Source organism: Tachysurus fulvidraco, chromosome 7, assembly GCF_022655615.1.
Source record: "Tachysurus fulvidraco isolate hzauxx_2018 chromosome 7, HZAU_PFXX_2.0, whole genome shotgun sequence".
Classification (NCBI taxonomy): domain Eukaryota; kingdom Metazoa; phylum Chordata; class Actinopteri; order Siluriformes; family Bagridae; genus Tachysurus; species Tachysurus fulvidraco.
This window is the reverse complement of record NC_062524.1, coordinates 10,664,043-10,684,236: the sequence shown is the minus strand read 5'-3', so window position 1 is coordinate 10,684,236 and position 20,194 is coordinate 10,664,043. Positions and strand designations below refer to the sequence as shown.

The 20,194-nt window shown below is 35.6% G+C and overlaps 2 protein-coding genes and 2 long non-coding RNA genes across 6 annotated transcripts; 2 read left to right on the top strand and 2 right to left on the bottom strand.

Annotated features, from left to right (window-relative positions):
• Window positions 1-272: 272 nt before the first annotated feature.
• Window positions 273-6,559, bottom strand: LOC113641316. Its single transcript, XR_003440283.2, has 3 exons — window positions 5,479-6,559; window positions 4,797-4,890; window positions 273-4,564 (listed from the first exon to the last, which is right to left on the bottom strand). It is a non-coding gene; the product is annotated as an uncharacterized LOC113641316 (long non-coding RNA).
• Window positions 6,560-7,989: 1,430 nt separating this feature from the next.
• Window positions 7,990-9,041, bottom strand: LOC125145241. Its single transcript, XR_007143588.1, has 3 exons — window positions 9,009-9,041; window positions 8,629-8,910; window positions 7,990-8,496 (listed from the first exon to the last, which is right to left on the bottom strand). It is a non-coding gene; the product is annotated as an uncharacterized LOC125145241 (long non-coding RNA).
• A 2,052-nt stretch (window positions 9,042-11,093) lies between these two features.
• On the top strand, window positions 11,094-13,652 carry LOC125145168. 2 transcript variants are annotated; one of them, XM_047816044.1, is made up of 6 exons: window positions 11,094-11,252; window positions 11,641-11,777; window positions 12,002-12,045; window positions 12,244-12,632; window positions 12,732-12,866; window positions 13,046-13,652. In XM_047816044.1, the coding sequence occupies exons 2-6, from the start codon at window positions 11,722-11,724 to the stop codon at window positions 13,160-13,162; spliced, it is 741 nt and encodes a 246-aa protein (XP_047672000.1). In that variant the 5' UTR covers window positions 11,094-11,252; window positions 11,641-11,721; the 3' UTR covers window positions 13,163-13,652. The 2 variants fall into 2 exon arrangements, with proteins under 2 accessions (XP_047672000.1, XP_047671999.1); XM_047816043.1 differs by having other exon boundaries at window positions 12,983-13,652.
• A 1,195-nt stretch (window positions 13,653-14,847) lies between these two features.
• Window positions 14,848-19,249, top strand: LOC113641304. Of its 2 annotated transcripts, XM_027143953.2 has the most exons (5): window positions 14,848-14,982; window positions 15,096-15,118; window positions 15,387-15,519; window positions 16,459-16,629; window positions 18,282-19,249. In XM_027143953.2, exons 1-5 carry the CDS (start codon window positions 14,956-14,958, stop codon window positions 18,921-18,923), a joined length of 996 nt encoding a protein of 331 aa, XP_026999754.1. In that variant the 5' UTR covers window positions 14,848-14,955; the 3' UTR covers window positions 18,924-19,249. The 2 variants fall into 2 exon arrangements, with proteins under 2 accessions (XP_026999754.1, XP_026999753.2); XM_027143952.2 differs by lacking the exon at window positions 14,848-14,982 and having other exon boundaries at window positions 15,009-15,519.
• The last annotated feature ends 945 nt before the right edge of the window (window positions 19,250-20,194 follow it).

Genomic DNA, 20,194 nt, shown 5'->3' with positions numbered 1-20,194 from the left:
TTCAGTGTGTTAAAAATGTGTAAAATTTAAAAATGCACTGATTAAATAAAGTAATGCAAAGCAAAAAAATCATTTTTATTTTGGTTGAATGTAAAAATATATATAATTCAACCAAAGCAAAAAAATCATTTTTATTTTGGTTGAATGTAAAAATATATATAATTCAGTTGAACTTAATTGAATTAATATTTGAAAATAAAAACAAGATTGTTAATCTGATTCAACTAAACAAGATTGCATTAACTTTATATAAAAAAAACTTAAGTTTACTGAAAAAGATAATGTTACTTAAAATCAACAGCACACAGTTACGTGGAACCTGTTGTCATAAAAAAGTTAATTAAATCCAACAACTCTGAATAAGGCCCAATATGCAAATGTAAAAAGTGCTGTCATTTTACATATAAATAAAAGCATCTTTTCAGACTATTGTTAATATAATTGCAACATATTTCTTTGTCTTAGATGCTGCACAGCATTTTCTTCCTTGGTCACATACATAAGCTCAGATTGGCTCCTGAAATGTTCTTCAATACTCCTGAAAAACTTAGAGGCAAAAGAAATGGTTCCTCGGCCATTCGAGATGTACAAAATCATCTGCCAACTCGCACTCCCTTTTCCTTTCTACTAGACATGGTGAGTTAAAATTGCAAAAATGATCCAAACAAAACTTAGGAAAATGAATAAATGAATTTCACTTCAGTTGTGAGTAAATTGACCAATGTGCATTAATTCAAATTAAAAAAAATCGTCATGATGTTAAAAACAAATCACAAAATAATACTGTGTGGATTACCAAAATAATTAGTAAGATAAGTTGACCATTACAAAATTACCTTAACGAAAACTGTTATAGTTACAGTGTTTAATATCAAGTTCAAGTTTATTTATATAGCACATTTACAAACAGCCACACGGCTGACCAAAGTGCTTCACAGTGCGTTTGATATTTCAGATACACTTAAAAAATACACAATAAGATAGTACAAATAAATTAAAATAAAAAAAATAATAAAATAAAATAGCCAGTTTAAGACCATAAGATATAACAGACATAAAACCCTGGGCAATCATGAAAAGGCTAGAGAAAATAAGTGGGTCTTTGGCATGGACTTAAAACTAGAAATGATGGGTGCCATCCTAATCTCTAGTGGCAGGGAGTTCCATAATTTAGGACCGGCCACAGAAAAGGCACGCTCTCCTCTACGCTTGAGCCGTACACGAGGGACAACCAACAAAGCCTGGTCAGATGAACGGAGACTTCTAATAGGAAAATAGGGACGAAGAAGTTCAGATAGGTAGAGAGGAGCGATATTATGGAGAGACTTATAGACAAAGAGTAAAATCTTAAAATCTATTCTCTGAGAAATAGGAAGCCAGTGTAGAGATTTGAGAATGGGAGTGATGTGTTCATGTTTGCGACAACTGGAGAGAAATCTGGCAGCAGCATTTTGAACGAGCTGGAGACGCGTAATCGGAGTTTTAGATATACCGCAATATAAAGAGTTACAGTAATCTAAGCGAGAGGTTATAAACGCATGAACAGCCATTTCTAAGGTCTTAGGGGTAAGAAAGCGTTTAATTTTGGAGAGAATCCGCAGTTGGTAAAAGCTAGACCCGATAACGGACGAGATGTGTGTGTCAAATTTTAAGTTCTGATCAATAAAGATGCCAAGATTCTGCACCCATGAAGATCTAAAAACAGATAAACTGTCTAGATTGAAGCTTGAGGACTGAGAGTTCTCATTTGGGCTAAACATTATTACTTCAGTCTTTTCTTCATTTAAAAACAGGAAATTTTGTGCCAGCCAAAATTTAACCTCTTCTAAACATTTTAGAAGAGATTGCTGAAGGATTGTTTTTCCTAATTGGTAAGTAGATTTGGGTGTCATCAGCATAGAAATGAAAAGATACACCGTGTTTCCGGAGAATAGAGCCCAGGGGTAGCATGTATAACGAAAATAGAGAAGGAGCTAAAATAGAGCCTTGTGGAAGGCCATAGGACAGCGCGGCGGGGCAGAGGAAAAGTTACCCAGTTTCACTATGAATTTTCTGTCAGTTAGGTATGACTGAAACCAGCTCAAAACATTTGCTTTTAGACCTACCCAGGTCTCAAGCCTCGATAATAAGAGGGAGTGGTCTATGGTATCAAAAGCAGCTGATAAATCTAAAAGAATAAGAACCACAGAATCTCCAGAGTCAGTAGAAAGATAAATGTCATTTAAAACTCTCAAAAGGGCAGATTCAGTACTGTGAGCAGACCTGAAACCCGATTGAAAAACTTCATAGATACAATTGTTATTCAGAAAACTTTGAAGTTGATTTAGCACAATTTTCTCCAGAATTTTTGACACGAAAGGCAAGACAGAGATAGGTCGAAAGTTTTTTTGAAATAGAGGGGTCCAATGAATATTAATATTAGGAAAATGTGAAAACAGCATTTTTTGAAATGAGAAAAAACCAACCACCATCATTTGTGTCAAAAATTGGAGGTGAGGTGGATGCAAGTGCAGAGTTTAATTTATAGTGGAAAGAAGAAAAAACATAAATGCTAAGAAAAAGGCTGTCTATAAAGAAAACCACAAACACCACTATGGCAGGCAAAGCAACAAAAACATTTAGACAAGTAAATGCTTTAAAAAGGAGCTTAAATAGATGATTAATGAAATAACATGAAACGGTTAAGAACAGAAGGAGGAGTTCAAGAAGGTGTGAGAGGCTGCCATCTATTGGTCTAGTGGGGAAATGTCTAAGCAGTGTCCTCAGCAGAGAACAGAACAATAATTAGGGCAGGGTGGCACCCCATCCCCATCCCCAAGAAATCTGAGAAAGAAGAGCTTGATATTCTATGTGTTTGCATTTTTTCATTAGATTACTTTGTTTTTGTTTCCATTTGTATTTAGATGGACATCATTCATGACACTAAAGTGAACATAATAACAGAGCTTCCAAAACTAATGGAGAATTCTCATGTCCTCTTCACAAACCAGGCAACAAATTTGAGCAATTTTACTCTCTGGGGTCAACAGTAATCTGTGTGTTATTCAGATTCTGATCCACAAAGGTACTACGGGACATCTCTTTCCTTTACTTATACTCATACTTTAGAGACTCGAATGGTTACATCAAAAGAGTGTCACCAGCTGTTTAATCTAAAATACCAAGACCCAGGTAAAGTGTATCATCCCTATGGGTACTGTGCTGAGACAGAGTGCTTGAGCGAACTACTATTAAAAAATCTGTACATACAAAAGGAAACACTGATGAAAAATCACACTGAGGAAAACTTACAGAATCTCAGACATTTAACAACAGTAGGCTTGACAGAGCACACTTTTTTGTATAATATATAGTTGATATTTAGTGTAGCCAAACCACCTCATTTTAGACTATAGGAGAAAACCCAAGAGAACACAGGAAGAAAATGTTAAATGCTACAAAGACAATAACCAAAGAATAAAATCATAATCAGGACTCTGGAGCTGTGAGGCTGCAATGATGGTGCACCACTGTGACACCTTCTTTTATTTATTTATTTCTTTGATTGTTTGCTTTGTTAATTCACAAAATGTTTTCTGGCTGGGTGTGGAATTATTTATACTGTACCATATAATTTGCTTAGGTGTGCCATAGGTTTGCTAAGACAAAGCTCACAGACCCTGTCCTATCCAGTCACATCTAACATCAGTACATAACATAACAGAAGTTGCCAAATCTAAACTCTTTACTCTCAGCATAATGACTTACCTGATTTGACTGGGAAAATACAGGTAGCTTTAAAGATGAAGTAAAGCACTGCTCAGCAGATTTACAAAATAATATACTGTGTATTATTCTGCTAGACATGGTGAGTCAAAATTGCAAAAATGATCCAAACAAGTGAAATGTGTCAAAACCAAACTTAAGAAAAGGAATAAAAGCTCAGGAATATCTTTGAGGCTGCCATGTTGTAACATGAATCTAAACGGCAGATTTTCATTGTATTCATTCATTCATTCATTCATTTTCTACCGCTTATCCAAACTTCTCGGGTCACGGGGAGCCTGTGCCTATCTCAGGCGTCATCGGGCATCAAGGCAGGATACACCCTGGACGGAATGCCAACCCATCGCAGGGCACACACACACTCATTCACTCATGCAATCACACACTACGGACAACTTTCCAGAGATGCCAATCAACCTACCATGCATGTCTTTGGACCGGGGGAGGAAACCGGAGTACCCGGAGGAAACCCCCAAGGCACGGGGAGAACATGCAAACTCCACACACTCAAGGCGAAGGAGGGAATCGAACCCCCGACCCTGGAGGTGTGAGGCGAACGTGCTGACCACTAAGCCAATTTTCATTTTAGTTATGAGTAAATTGACCAATGTGTATTAATTCAAATAAAACGAAATTGCAATTGTCATGATGTTAAAAACAAATAACAAAATAATACTGTGTGGATTACCAAAATAATCAGTAAGATAATTTCACCATTACATTAAAAAATCATATTAAAGCAGGGGTCCTTAAATTTTTTTCTGTGAGGGCCACATCGTTTTTCTTACTTTAACGGGGTCTGTAACAGAAAATTACAAGGGCCGGAGTAATTACTAGTATTATCGTGGAGATTTTATGATTTTTATTACATAGTATTTACTACACCTCCTAAAGCTTGAATAGTTCATTATTTTGTTATGCACTGTACAGACAAATGAGCATTACTTGAGATATATAGCAGCCTATCAAAAGAGCATTATTACTGTCATGACACTTTCTACATTGCTACTAAAAACAAAACATTTACTTACTTATGCATATTAATTAGTGTGAACTGTGGGCTTGCTTCAGGCTGGTGAGAAGTCCAATGTCAGGATCCATTCCTGTTCAGTGTGTGGAGAAAGGCTGTCCCAAGAAGAATTCAGACACAATAAAACAGTCACCGGAGGGAACGTTTAAAAAAAATCTTTTACAAGTGAAATGACTGAACAATCTCTATTCTGATAAAAATGGGAATTATTAAACAAAATTGACATAAAATGGCTTTTTTCATAAATAACTAAAATGTTATATTGAATGCAATGAATTAGCTAGTTACATTATATGTGGAGTGGTTAGCTAGATTACACCATCTGGTCACGAATCAAGCACAGTTTTCAAAAAGGAGCTTAAATAGGTGATCAATGAAAAAACATGAAACAGGTAAGAACAGAAGGAGTTCAAAAATGTGTGAGAGGCTGCCATCTAGTGGTATAGTGGGGAAATGTCTAAGCAGTGTCCTCAGCAGAGAACAGAACAATATCCAAGTTAGAGCAGGGCGGCACCCCATCCCCAAGAAATCTGAGAAAGAAGAGCTTGACCTATGATATTCTATGTGTTTGCATTTTTTCATTGGATTACTTTGTGGTTGTTTCCTTGAGATATATAGCAGCCTATCAAAAATACTGTCATGACACTTTCTTCATTGCTATTGAAAACAAAACATTTACTTACTTATGGATATTAATTAGTGTGAAATGTGGGCTTGCTTCAGGCTGGTGAGAAGTCCAATGTCAGGATCCATTCCTGTCACAGCCAGTCTCAAAGACTGATGCCTTGAACTCACTGAGTCTTGATCTCATTGGAGTTTTCATCAGTTTCCTGAATGAAAAGATTTGCTCACGAATATACGTGCTGTTAAAAAGTGTAGACATCGTCACTGTATGACTTTTTGATGTTTGTGTATATCTCGTTACTTTGCAGCTTACAATTCAGAGACTGTTGGGCTTAATGCTAAAAGTCCTGTCAGTCGTGATGCGCTGGCCGGTTTAGACCAGTCTATGCCAGTTTAGACCCAACTCTCCCATCGTTTTCCACACTTTACCAAAAATGTCCTTCCCTGTCATTGAGACTTTGAGAGGCTGCCAGCTTCTCAAACACTTTAAAGTTTCAGCTAACTCCACGAAGAAAAACTAGCAGCTGTGCTAATATGTCTTGCATGTCATTGCTCTCATCCTGTGCTAATGCAATATATGCTAATTATTTCATATTTTCCAGCATTCATTTTCCAGTTGATTGTACTTGCAGAGACTCACCGCATTTAAGACGTCTTTTCCGAAGACTTATTTCGAGGTTTATTTAAAACCCACAAAATCCTCAACAGCCTTCATATATTTCTTGACAAACTCACCATCACTGAACCGATTGTAATCAGTTTAGCTAACTGAAAGCTAACTCAAACGGATGACTGGTTAATCTGGGCTTGTGGTGGGATTCATAGTATTCTTTGAACGCAGACATTGTTCTTGACAAATGAGACAAACAGGCACGTATTTACACTGAACGAAATAAACGCTGTCCACTTTTGGTTAAATCCCCTGCACCCTTAATCAACTTTTCTCTTTCCAGCCGTTCCGCCATTTTCCGCCAAAAATGGAGGCAAAATGAACTGCAAACAATTACAACTTTCCAAACATATAGAGGGCTGTCAAGTGTCACGCATTGAGAGTGACAGTCCCTCGTGTTGGTCTTTTCTCACGCTCTTCCGCCACACATTGTATTTCTCACGCAGAAAAACGTACTATTTATCATATAATTAATATGCCGCAGCGCCCAAAATATATCAGTCCGCACCGCTGTCTATATGGAACCGGGCAGGAATCAAGCGCGTCTCCTCTGGAGCTCTTAGTCGAGCCTGAGACTTATCAGCCAATCAAAAATAGAGGCTACGCAATAGCCAATCAGCAAATAGCACTATCCAAGCACGCAGGCGGGGAACCCCCCTCACTGCCAAAGGTCCAGAATTTAAGTCGTTTTTTTTCATGTGATTATTGTCATCATTGTTTTAATCAATGCTTTTGACAAATATTCTGGGTTGCTGTTTCAAATTAATATGATACATTATTGTAGCTGGACGTGTCAAGCCCGTAGGCAGTGGGGGTTTGGGTGGCTCGAACGACCAAAAAGCGTGCTCGTTAACATACCAGCAGACAGGGGCGTAGAGACCTTTTTAGGGTGGCTCCACCCCCCCTGTCTGTGATCTCAGCCATCCTAAAACTAAAAGTACAGTTTTTAGTTTCATAAATAAAAAATAAAAATTACGTTAAAATGCAGGACATGTCGTCGATGGGAAAGAAAATTATTTATCAGTTTGATCCAAGAGCGATTTTTTTACTTTGCTTTTACGCGCGTGCGTTGTAGTCTTTCAAAAGTGCGTCAGCTTAATTTGAACGGAGAAGCACAGGCACGCGCAGCGTGCACGCGCAGTCAGAGCTGTTAATCGGCAGAAAACCGTAAAGACGGCAACCAAAAAGCAGTGAAATTTCACTGTTCTTATTACCAGAGTTGATAGAAAAAACAAAATATTAATGCAAACAATCCATTCAATACTATATAAAAATAACATTTATTGATTTGGTCTTTGTCTTGTGAATATTTTTTTTTATTAATGACTGCATTCATTGGACACACTGTTCGTAGAGAATGCACACATACCGTACATGAACTGATTTGTTTCAAGCTGGCATCATTACATCATGCATAAAATTTTAAATAATACCATAACTTTTGGTAATATATAATATAAAACTAAATTATATATATATATATATATATATATATATATATATATATATATATATATATATATATATATATATATATATATAATTATAATATAAAAGGTCACCAAAATGAAGTGAAATGAAATGTACATGTACAGTAATGTTCACATTCAAACGCATTCCAGTAAAAAGCAAATCAGTTTTTTTATTAAAAAAAGGAGGTACTAAAGGAGGTACAGTAGAAACATAATATAATAGAACAGAAAAAGTTTTACAGTATTGCTTACAGTGAACAAAATATCATATATAAGAGCATTCTGAAAAACAAAAAAACAAAACAAAAAACAAAACAGCAAAAAGCCCAGATAAGAAGGGGGGAACTAAAAATAGCACAAAATTAGTGTATCTAATCCCTTCGATCTTCAGGGTTAGGCACCCTTGGCAATCTTGAACTGAGATGTCCCTGCAGCCAGCATCCATGGCTTCAAGGAGGGACATCTGGTCATGTGGCTGATGGTCATAAACCTTCCACCTCCATGCAGAAAAGAACTCCTCTATGGGGTTGAGGAAAGGTGAATAGGGTGGAAGGAAGTAACTTACCAGTCTTGGGTAATGCTGTTATTGCTTGCAAATGATGGAAAGCAACATTGTCCCAGGTAATTACAAAGGTCCTCATGTTTTCACCTTCCTGATCCTGCTCTGGTACCAGGTGCTGGTGGAGATCATTGAGAAAGGCAAGGAGGCGCTCGGTATTATAGGGTCCAACCTGACATCTGTGAAGGAGTAATCCTGCATTTGCCATTGCTGCACACATGGTAATGTTTGCCCCTCTCTGTACTGGCACATCAACTGTGGCCCTTTTTCCAATTATATTTCGTCCACGTCGACGCCTTTAGGATAGATTGAATCCTGCCTCATCTATGTAAATGAATTCATGAGGGGCCTGGTTGGCCTTCAATTCCATAACTCTCTGAAACAACGTTTATGTATATCATGTCATTACTGTATACCATTCTGTACTGTAACCTATTAATGTGTAGGTTACCTACTTGCAAAGTGCAAAGCTTATAGAACTGGACATTGAATTGAATATACACTATACCTGGACATATTGTCGTCGTAGCTCCTTGACTCTCTCACTGTTCCTCTGAAGGGAACAGTGTAGAGCTGCTTCATCCGCACTCTGTGTTTGGACAATGTCCGTCTAATGGTTGTGAGGCTGATGCTTTCTATATTGCCAAATATCTCATGGTCCTCCACAATTCTAGTTTTAATTTCATGCAGTTTTATTGCATTATTTGCAACAACCATTTCTACAATGGCAAGCTCTTGATCATTATTGAGGATCTTTCCTCTTCCCCCAGAGGGTGGAAGATGTTGCATTCTTTAGAGGGGAAAAAAAATCAACATATGCATTACTGTATGACCTTATTGTCATGTCAAGTGAGAATAGAAACATTCCATGTAAAATGCAATACTTACCTGTTGGTTTGTTGAAAGATGCGAATAATGGAGGCAATTGTTTGTTTATTATCAGCTGAGATATATTGTTTTTGAACTGATATCATTGCAGAAGCAGAGGTTTTTATACTGTATCTAAGGTTTGGAATATTGTTTTTGCTATTGTGGGATGTTGTGTGTTAACATTCGTGAATACTACAAAAATAATCCATAATTTTGTTGGGAGGTATAGCTTGTCTGTTAAGAAAATGTAAGCATGGTGGAAATGTGTTCACTGATTGCATATTGTGTGAAAACGACATGAAATGTGTGAATGGTATGGCCACAAAAGACTGATGCTGTGCTAATTGTGTTTAGAGTTTTGAAAATGTGACAACTGTTTGGACAAACGCTTGTTAGCGACTGAAAAAAACTGTAACGATTTAACGCAACAACCAATGAAAAAAAAAACATATTCATTAGAGAGGGTATTTTCGATGGTCGGTTTGAACAAAACCTCAACACGAAACAGCTTGTCTCTGGACGGGACATTGTCAATCATGACCCTAAAAATGGCTGGGCTTGAGCCGAACTGTTATAAGTGGGAGCAACATTACAAATGATAGAGCTGTGAGGCTGCAATGATGGTGCACCACTGTGACACCTTTTTTCTTATTTATTTATTTGTTTGTTTGTTTGTTTGCTTTAAACCCTAAAAGTTTTTTGGTTGGGTGTGGAATTATTTATTCCGCACCATATAATTTGCTTGCGTGTGCCATAGGTTTACTAAGACAAAGCTCACAGACCCTGTCCTACCCAGTCAGATCTAACATCAGTACATGACATAACAAAAGTTGACAACTCTAAACTTTTTACTCTCAGCAAAATTACTTATCTGATTTGACTGGGAAAGTACAGGTAGCTTTAAAGATGAAGTGAAGCGCTGCTCAGCAGACTTTGCATTGCTGGTCAGAATGGGTCAGTAAAACAAATGTACTTAGAAAGAGGTTGAAGAGTATGGTGTAATCTAACTAACAACAAACACATATATTGTGGCTAGCTAATTCATTGCAATTTGTCCATAACTATAGTACAATTTAGCAAATAAATAGCCTCATGTTAGATAACTGGCCAATATGAGGCTGATATAACACAAATGTAATAACAGTAAATGAGACATACAGAAAATTGGTGAAAATAAATGAACATTTATTGTGCATAATATTTTGAAAAATAAAAGAAATTAAAAGTCTATGAAGAACTTAAAAAATATGCACTTAAGACATTTTTACACATTTTATTTTACTGCAGCTCATCCTTGTGTTTGTGGAAACATCTACATAAATAAAATACTGCAGATTTCATTAACTGTTGTTGGCTCTGTAATGTATATTAGCTAAATTTTATTTCAATAGTTCCCTTATCAACAACAGCAAGGTTGTTCACACATTATTATTATAGAAATACATTTTCTTGTTTGTGTAAATCAGGTTTTACTTAATATCCAAAATAAACTCTTCAACCTGGTCAGGGTTGCAGTGGATCTGGAGCAGTGGTGTTGCTATGGGTGGAAGGGATGAGGGGCTTAGACCCCTGAGACTCATGACTTATGTAAAAGTGAAAAAATAACTTGAGCTGAAACTTAAGGAGCCGAACTATAGTGAATTTAAATAATATGGAAACAGAAACATTTAGCAGTAAATGTTTTGCCTGATCTAGTCCATGGATCAATATTGATATCCTTTTTATTGTACATTTTTATTATAATGTAATTTGCTATAATCTTAAAGGAATATCCAATCCTAATCAAGCCTAAATTGAACACAATGTTCAACAGAAACTTGACTTAATGCTTGGTGTTTGATGGTAAAGAATTCAGCACTGGGTCAGAGATGTCAAAGATAGATAAAATGTCTGTCTGAGAAATCAACTATAGTGCTAGAACTTCAGTGGATAGAGGTAGTACAGCCTGCTAGGTCAATAATTTGCACAGATGCACTGTCTGTTTTAAGCAGCCTATCGAATGGAACATTTACAGCAAGACAAGACTTCGTTCATTAAGCACTAAAAAGCCTCTTTTTTTCCTGCGCCTAACTTCACTACTGCGTTGCAATCCACAATCCAATCCAGTAGGTGGTGGAAATGTACCTTCTAAGTTGCCAACTGCCAATAGATGAAGAAGAAGCAGAAGTGAAAAACATTAGTGTTTTGTTTGTGCGTCACGACACTAGGGAGGAGAAATTCAGGTTACTTCCGCAAAGCAGCCACAAAGGGAACAAACTTTGTGTAAGTCTAATCTCGTATCTTTTTTTAAAGCTGATTTAACTTTGAATGTTGCTTCTTTGTGAACTCTATTTCATTTAAGTTTGTTGGTGTGATTATATTATTTTAAATTTGGTAATAATTTCACTGAACGTGATATAAGCTTTTGGCTCTGGGCCAGTCTGCGCGTGTTAAAGTGTGCGTGCGTGCGTTATTATGAAATGTTTTTAGTCTTAAAGTTTAGAAAAAAGGTTTTATTTTATTATTAAACTTTTTTCATATAGTTATGTCAGAATAATTAAGAATATTCTAGGGAATATCATTGTTTATGCTAATATTCTGTGTTTTGCTTTCATTATTAACCATACATTTATACTCTTCATATTAACTGTTGTCCCTTCTCTCTTAACAGCCCACTTCATCGATTGTGCATTCATCATTGTAAAAGTGTAAGAAACACGTGCTATACAAAGTTTCTCATACTTTTAGAATTATGGCTGCACAATTGCATGAATTGGTCACAAATGTTCCATCAGACATTAAAAATGGGTATGTAGTAATTTTCCTACTCAAGTTACACAATACTGATTATTGTTTATTTATTAATTAAATATCCTTTGAGGCATATCCATTTTTCTTAACTTCTTCTGAGTCAGTTTATCATAAGAAAATTGTACAGTTTCTTATTACAGTAGGTTTATTATTATTATTATTATTATTATTATTATTATTATTATTATTATTATATTAATGTTTATGTTGCTGTTTTGTAGATGTCACCAAGTTCAATGCAAATTATCTGGACTCTATACAGAAGGTATAATAACCATCAATATTTTGTAGAATGTTGACATTTAATGTTATACATACTGTGAATTTCAATATTTATATATTCTTGTATTGATAGTCTTTAAAACATGATGTTTAATTCATTGTAATAATGCTCTTTGGTAGTTTGTGTTTTGTGGGTTACTTTATTCTAGAACTCTCATTCATTTTTCATTGATCTTTTTAGGTGGTTGTTTGGAACTTGGTGATTTTGCCAGTGTTGTAAAACGTTACTCTGGTACACTGATTCCCCTCACAAACCCAAAGGGTTACAGTATAAGGGTGTGTGGACAGGATGACACAGTCTACAGTGGCAATGACGATCAGCTGGAAGCCTGGAAAGATTTCTTCCTACCAGAGAGAATGGAGATGGTGGTGATTGGTGCAATTGATGAGTTCCCATGCGACGCATTTGGCCTACAGTTAGTAATCTTGCTGTGTGAAGACGGGAATATCTATGCCTACGAAGATGAAGTTCTGCACCTTGTAGCCAGAAGTATAAAGGAGCTGTTTGAAACTGGCTTGACCTTTCCTGGATTAGAACGCTACAATCTAGGAGAATGTTTCGAGGAATACGTAAGTCTTTACAGTTTTCCATAAAATGACTTCCTGACCTGCACTGGTTTTTAACCTATATTCTTCTGGATATTTACTGTGGCCTGTTATGTTTTTCAGACAGAGGAAGAGTACAATGAAATCATGGAATCTGATGAAATGAAAGAAATGACAGAAGCACACAACCGTTTTTGTGAACCTTTGGAGCTCCAAATATTGGAATCTCTACGGAAAATCAAACAAAATCAATTGAAGGTGCATTTCAGTCAAGAAAAAAATGCCCCAATTTGACATCTGTAGACCAGATTGCTGTATTTTTTTATTTTTTTTTGCAAAATTTGATTAATTATTGCAAAATCTGAAAATTTCAGGATGTGGAGGAAGGCTGTCCCAAGAAGAATTCAGATACAACAAAACAGTGTTACAAATTTCAGGGTGTGGAGGAAGGCTGTCCCAAGAAGAATTCAGACACAACAAAACAGTGTTTGGAAACTAATTGCTACATAATGCAAAATGCACCTTCAAACAAAAAAATACTGAGTGTTCAATAAAGAGAGCATTTAAGACTCTTTGTCAATAGATTACATGGACTGATGAGCTTATAAACTTTTAATGGTCAAAATCTAGAAATCAATGTGGCAAATCGGTCAATCTGAGGCTGCTATAGCAAATTTGATTACAGCAAGGAGACATACCGAAGACATGTAAAAGTAAATGAGCACTTATATTGCATAATATTTATGTAAGTATCTCTGAAGAAAATTTTAACATAATAATTCGCTTTCATCATGTACTGAGCCTCTCCTAAACCATCTAAAAATTAACAATTAAAAAGACAAATATTGCACTTTGCATTTCTGTACCAAGCGGCCTTGATAATCTATCAGTTGACCACTAATATCATTATAGTATAATGTCATTATAAACAGTTGGAAATGTTTAAATCTCTCTTCTTTAATGTTTAAATGTGTGTATATGATTCTTTGATATCTGGTAGATTCCTCATTCCTCCTCCTCAATAAACAGCAAAATACAAATCTGCTTTGTCTACATTTCCATCTGCTTATTTAGCTTTACATCTATACATCCATCTATTCATCCAATCCATTAAAACAAATTAGGGCATAATGAATCTAAAATGTATCTTATGAAACCATATTCACATATAAATATTATAAAGGTAATGCCAAATCATTGCAATCTACATAATTTAGTGATTTTCTATCAGTTATCATTATCAGCGATTGTTGTCATTTTGCTTGCAAAATGTGTTTTTAGATGTTCCCTTGCCTGCACTAGGTGATACACTACATTATAAAGTTATAAACGGATTATAAAGATTATAAACGGACAGATTATAAAGTTATAAAGAGATAATAATTAATGCTAGATGGTGTAATCTAACCACTCCACATATATGTTATTATATTATATTAATCAAGCAGAGTGTTCGAAGGAAATAGTTGGGCCATATAGTAACTTGTTAAATAAAGTTCAGTTCCCGTTAAATATTTTGTCAAAATATCACTCCCTCGGCTTACCACATGCAAGTTGACATTTAGGGAGTGTTTTCCTCTCATGATTTCGTAAGATGTACATGGGCAGGACAAGACCTGTCACTGAGATGATACAATAATCAAAAGACAATAAATATATAAAAAAGCTTCTATACTGCAACATATACTACGTGTTTCTGTTTACTCATTTGTTTGTTTACTCGCTCACGTTCACTTATTTACTGTATTTCGCTCTAGTGAACAATTTCCTTCTTTAAGGAATCACTGATTTAATAATGTTCTACTTCACATCGCATGAAGTGTGAACTTTACTTTCCCACCAGAAATGGCTAAACTTAAAAGGAAGCCATTACACATTCAATATATTCAGACATTTCATTCAATATATTCAAGATTCATTCAATACCCACATGGAAAAAGCCTATATAAATATATATGTTTCAATATAGGTTTTGATATAGGTTTTTGATATATGTGACATATATAAAATTGGCCGTTTTCCTATATTATATGTACATATATGTACATATATGCGCGCATATATGCACACATACAGAAGTGCAAACATCAAAACCAATATTAACACGTACCAGAAAATACTAAAGGCATAACATACTACAAAAAGAGATGCAGAAATATAGTAACAATAATTTCAAGTATTGTAATACTTGAAAATAAAAATTGTACAAAAGAGACTTTTTACAAGGAAATGAAACACTTCCTGGAAAGTGAAACATAAACGCCCGTTTTTTTTTAGGTGTGGCTAGTCAGAGAGCTATCTGTCGGACTGCTCATACATTCAGTATTCTTGAATTTGTTTGTGAACCATGGAACCTGGAACACGCAGAGAGTCGGTAATTATATTTTATTTCTCCCTTCCCCTAAAATATTAATTAAACGAGGTAAAACTAAAAAAAAAATACTGCTCTTATATCTATAGCTACTAATTACATTGTTTTTATTTAAGAATTCACAAAACAGAACAAAGAGGTAAGTTTTTGTTGCTGTTTCTTTTGTAAATTATTTATTGTATAAATATGTTACTGCTAACCAAATGTGAAATGAATCACTGTTCTGTCATGTTGCCAAGTCTTTAAAATAAACCAGTGTGTCATTTGAAGTGCATAGAAGATGACAAAAGAGTTCATATTTGAAAAGGTTTTAGGATTGTTTAATATAGCATGTTATTGGTCTAAATTAAAAAAATGCGCCTAACATTAGGTTTTAACTGTATATTTGACTTGTTCTATTTTTTTAGGAAACCCGGGGCAAATTTCATGATATATAAAGAAAATAATAAGAAAAGCCTATTATCATGCGCTTGCTCATTAATCTGCAAAACAATGGAAATGACAGGAAAAAATGACAGACTCCGCGTTTACATGGATGAGGTAGGTGGAAATAACCCGAAAACAATTTGAAGTAATTTAGTGTCCTACCCAATTTGTGCCAATTTACACTACAGTACTTTAAGTGGTTAATTTTTCATTAATTGGCAGTGTTGTGTCTATAACTGTGTCCATATTTATTAACAGGTTTTGTATTACAACAAACCTAACTCTAAGATTAAACATGACACAATTACAACAATCAAACCTAACTGATTAGTATACATGAATATTATTCATGATATTCGAATATTTAGGGCAATTCAATTGTTTGTCTTAGACACCAAAGTCATTTGAGTTTGAGATCAAAAGACAGAAGAGCTTAGGACTGTAGCTTTTACTTCCTAGTATTTACATCTGGATTTGTTAAACAACATAAAGCATATTACCTATTGTCTCAGGTTTTGTAGTTTTGTTAGCTAGTACCAGGTAAGTCTTGAAGTAAATAATATGTTATATTTGGTTGCATATCCCTTGATTGCCAAATTGTTGGTTTCTTCTTTTGTTATGCTTTTCCTGGCATTACCTTTAGCCTCTTACAGGTGTTGTTTTGGGGGTTTCTCCTTTCTTCTCTTCAGGAGGTGACATGTATTTGTGTACACAGAGTTTGCCTAAAACACAAGCATGTATAAGTTACTCAGAAATATGTGTTGGTATTCCAACTGTCTTTGTTTGATGTTGCTAAAATATGGCACACCGATATTTATGTCTTTAGGCTTGGTCAGATTACTCTTAAAACTGTGGTGACACCAAATTAGACATTAGTATATGAATTATATAAATTAATACCACAGTGCCTAATAAATATTCATGCAAATCACAGTGGCAACTCTGAATAAGGCCCAAAATGCAAATGTAAAAAATGCTGTCATTTTACATATACAGTAAAAAAAACTTTTCAGACTATTATTAATATATTTTCAATATATTTCTTTGTCTTAGATTCTTCACAGTATTTTCTTCCTTGGTTACATTCATAAGCTCAGATTGGCTCCTGAAAGGTTCTTCGGAAAAGAAACAGTTACAAAGGCAAAGGAAATGTTTCCTTGGCCATTTGAGATGTACAAAAGTCAACTGCCAACTCGCACTCCCTTTTCCATTCTGCTAGACATGGTGAGTTCAAACTGCAAAAATGATCAAAACAAGTGCCATGTGTCAAAACAAAACTTAAGAAATTGGATTAGCATTAAGATAATTTTACCATTACAAAATTACCTTAAAGAAGACTGTTATAGTTATAGTGTTTGGTAATGAGAAAATAAGAAAACAGCATTTTTGAGAAGAAAAAAAAACAACCACCATCATTTGTGTCACAAATTGGAGGTAAAGGTGGAGGTAAAGTGCAGAGAAAAAGAAAACCACAAAGACCACTATGGCAGGCAAAACAACAAAAAACATTTAGGCAAGTAAATGCTTTAAAAAGTCAAGTCAAGTCAAGTTTATTTATAAAGCACTTTTTTTTTTAAAACAACAAGTGTTTGTCAAAGTGCTGTACATACAGAAAGTACACATGGTTTATTAATACAAACACACAAATAAAAGAAAAATACTTAAGACACAATAAAACAATAAAAGAAAGCAGCTCTCACATGGCATCGTACGCCAGACTGTAAAAATACGTTTTTTAAGGCAGATTTAAAAACCTCAAGTGTTTGAGCCTGTCTAATATAGAGAGGCAAACTGTTCCAGAGCTTCGGGGCGCACCTGCAAAGGCTTGGTCCCCCCTGCTCTTCAGTTTCACTCTTGGAACAGCTAAGAGCAAATGGTCAGCAAACCTTAGTGCTCTTGACGGAGCGTACAGATTAATCAAATCTGCTAAGTAACTTGGTGCTGACCCATTAAGAGATTTAAAAACAAGTACCAATATTTTAAAATGAATCCAATAATGGACAGGAAGCCAATAAAGAGACACGAGAATGGGAGTAATATGTTCCCGCTTTCGTGTGCCCATCAATAGGCGAGCTTCCGCATTCTGGACCATTTGCAGTGTGGAGAGGGAGGCCTGATTAATACCAAAAATAAAGGCTGTTACAGTAATCAAGGGGACTTGAGATGAAAATATGCACAACTCTCTGAAAGTCCTTATAGGACAGGAAAGGTTTCACATGATTTAACTACTAAATTAATCTGTTTATCCAATTTAAATTCACAATCCATAACAACATCTAAATCTTTTACAAAGGGCTTCAAATAAGGACTCAGCGCACCGAGGTTTAGGTCTACTGACTCACAGGTTCCCCCTGGCATAGACAACACCACTTCTGTTTTCTTTTCATTAAAATTAAGGAAATTTAGTGCCATCCAGGTCTTAATTTCTTCAAAGCACTGCAGTAGAGGCACTAGAGAGCAGGTATCTTTGCGTTTCAAGGGCAGATTTGCAGGTCATCTGCATAACAATGAAAAGAAATACCAAATTTCCTAAAAATATGCCCCAAAGGGAGCATATACAAGGAGATCAGAATAGGCCCCAAAATGGAGCCCTGGGGGATGGAGCTTAAAAAGGAGCTTAAATAGGTTATTAATGAAATAACACGAAACAGGTAAGAACAGAAGGAGTTGTGAGGCTGCTATCTAGTGGTCCACTGAGGATATGTCTAAGAGTTTCCTCAGCAGAGAGCAGAACAATATCCAAGTTAGGGCAGGGCAGCACCCCATCCCCATCCCCATCCCCAAGAAATCTGATAAAGAAGAGCTTGACATATAATATTCTATGTATTTGTATATTTTCATTGGATTACTTTGTTGTTGTTTCCATTTGTATTTAGATGGAGATCGTGCATGAAGAGAACATATTAACAGAACTTCAAAAACTGCTGGAGAAACTTAAATTCCCACCCCATCTTCACAAACCAGGAAACACATATGAGCAATTTTACTCTCTGGAGTCAACAGTAATCTGTGTGTGTTATTTAGATTCAGATCCAAAAAGGTACTACGGGGCATCTCTTTCCTGCAGAACAGGAAATTCAAAGAGAATTCTGATCGACGTGTCTTGTCTTAAAACATGGCACGAGCTTGTATCCCATGCAGTAATGTCATTTTATCCAGAAGGTCCTGGTGATGGTATAACATTTCCTACATCAGTGAAATGTCAGGCATACTTTAGAGACTCAAATGGTTACAACAAAAGAGGTCCATGCTTCAAGTGTCACCAGCTGTTTAATCTAAAAGACCCAGACCCAGGTAAAGGGGATCATCCCTATGGGAACTGTGCTGAGGCAGAGTGCTTGAGCAAACTACTATTCAAAAATCCAGGCATACAAGAAGAAACAGAGATGGAAAATCATACTGGGGAAAACTTACAGAATCTCAGATGTTTAACAACAGCACGCTTGATAGAAGAGCTTCAGAAGGTTCACATTCAAATGAATGATGAAAACATTCACATCTACAGCCCAATGCAGTGACTTCTGTAAGCCACCTGGATAATGATGTCTACCAAATGCTGTACATGGAAATGAAAGTAATATGTACTTTTTTGTATGATATATAGCCAAACCACCTCATTTTAGACTGTAGGAGAAAACCCAAGAGAACACAGGGAGAAAATGTTAAATACTACAAAGACAGTAACTAAAGAATACAATCATAACCAGGACTCTGGAGCTGAGGCTGCAATGATGGGGCACCACAGTGATACCTTCTTTTCTTATGGTTTTATCTTATTTATTATGTTTGTTTGCTTGATTGCATTGAAACATCTACATAAATAAAATATTGAAAATCCCCAGAACTGCATATTTCATTGCCTGCTGTTGGCTCTGTAATGTATATTAGCTAAATTTTATTTCAATAGTTCCCATTATTATAAACAACAGCAAGGTTGTTCACACAGGTAAATCAGGTTTTAGGCCGTCCAATCAAAACTGCTAATCTGCTTAAATCCTTAATATCCAAAATAAACTCTTCAACCTGGTCAGGGTTGTAGTGGATCTGGAGCAGTGGTGTTGCAATGGGTGGAAGGGATGAGAGGCTTAGACCCCTGAGACTATGACTCACGTAAAAATGACAAAATAACTCAAGTTGAGCTGAAACTTAAGGAGCTGAACTCAATGGATGCTTTTATAGTGATTTTAAATAATATAGAAACAAAAACATTTAGCTGTAAATGCTTTGCCTGATTTAGTCCATCAATATTGATATCCTTTTCATTTTACATTTTTTATTATATTGTCATTTGATTTAATCTTACTTAAGGAATATCCAATCCTAATCAAGCCTAAATTGAACACAAAGTTCAACAGACACTTGAATTGCTTGGTTTTTCACAAAGAATTCGTGCTGGGTCAGAGATGCTAAACAGAAAAAATGTCTTTTCATCTGAGCGATATCAACTATAGTGCTAGAACTTCAGTGGATAGAGGTAGTACAGCCTGCTAGGTCAATAATTTGCACAGATGCACTGTTTGTTTTAAGCAGCCTGTTGAATGGAACATTTACAGCAAGACAAGACTTGGTTCATTAAGCACAAAAAGCATTTTTAAAACTATTAGGTACAGATTTTTTGGTACCTCTTGTGGGTCTTATCACATATGGGGTGAAAGGAAATAAGGAGGCAAAAACTCTGGCCAAGCAGGATTTGAAACACTCACAAAGTGACATGCATTAATCATTAAGTAAAGGGCCGGTGAAAGAAATAAAAAAGACGTGGCAGAGTGGGATTTAAAACTTATACCAC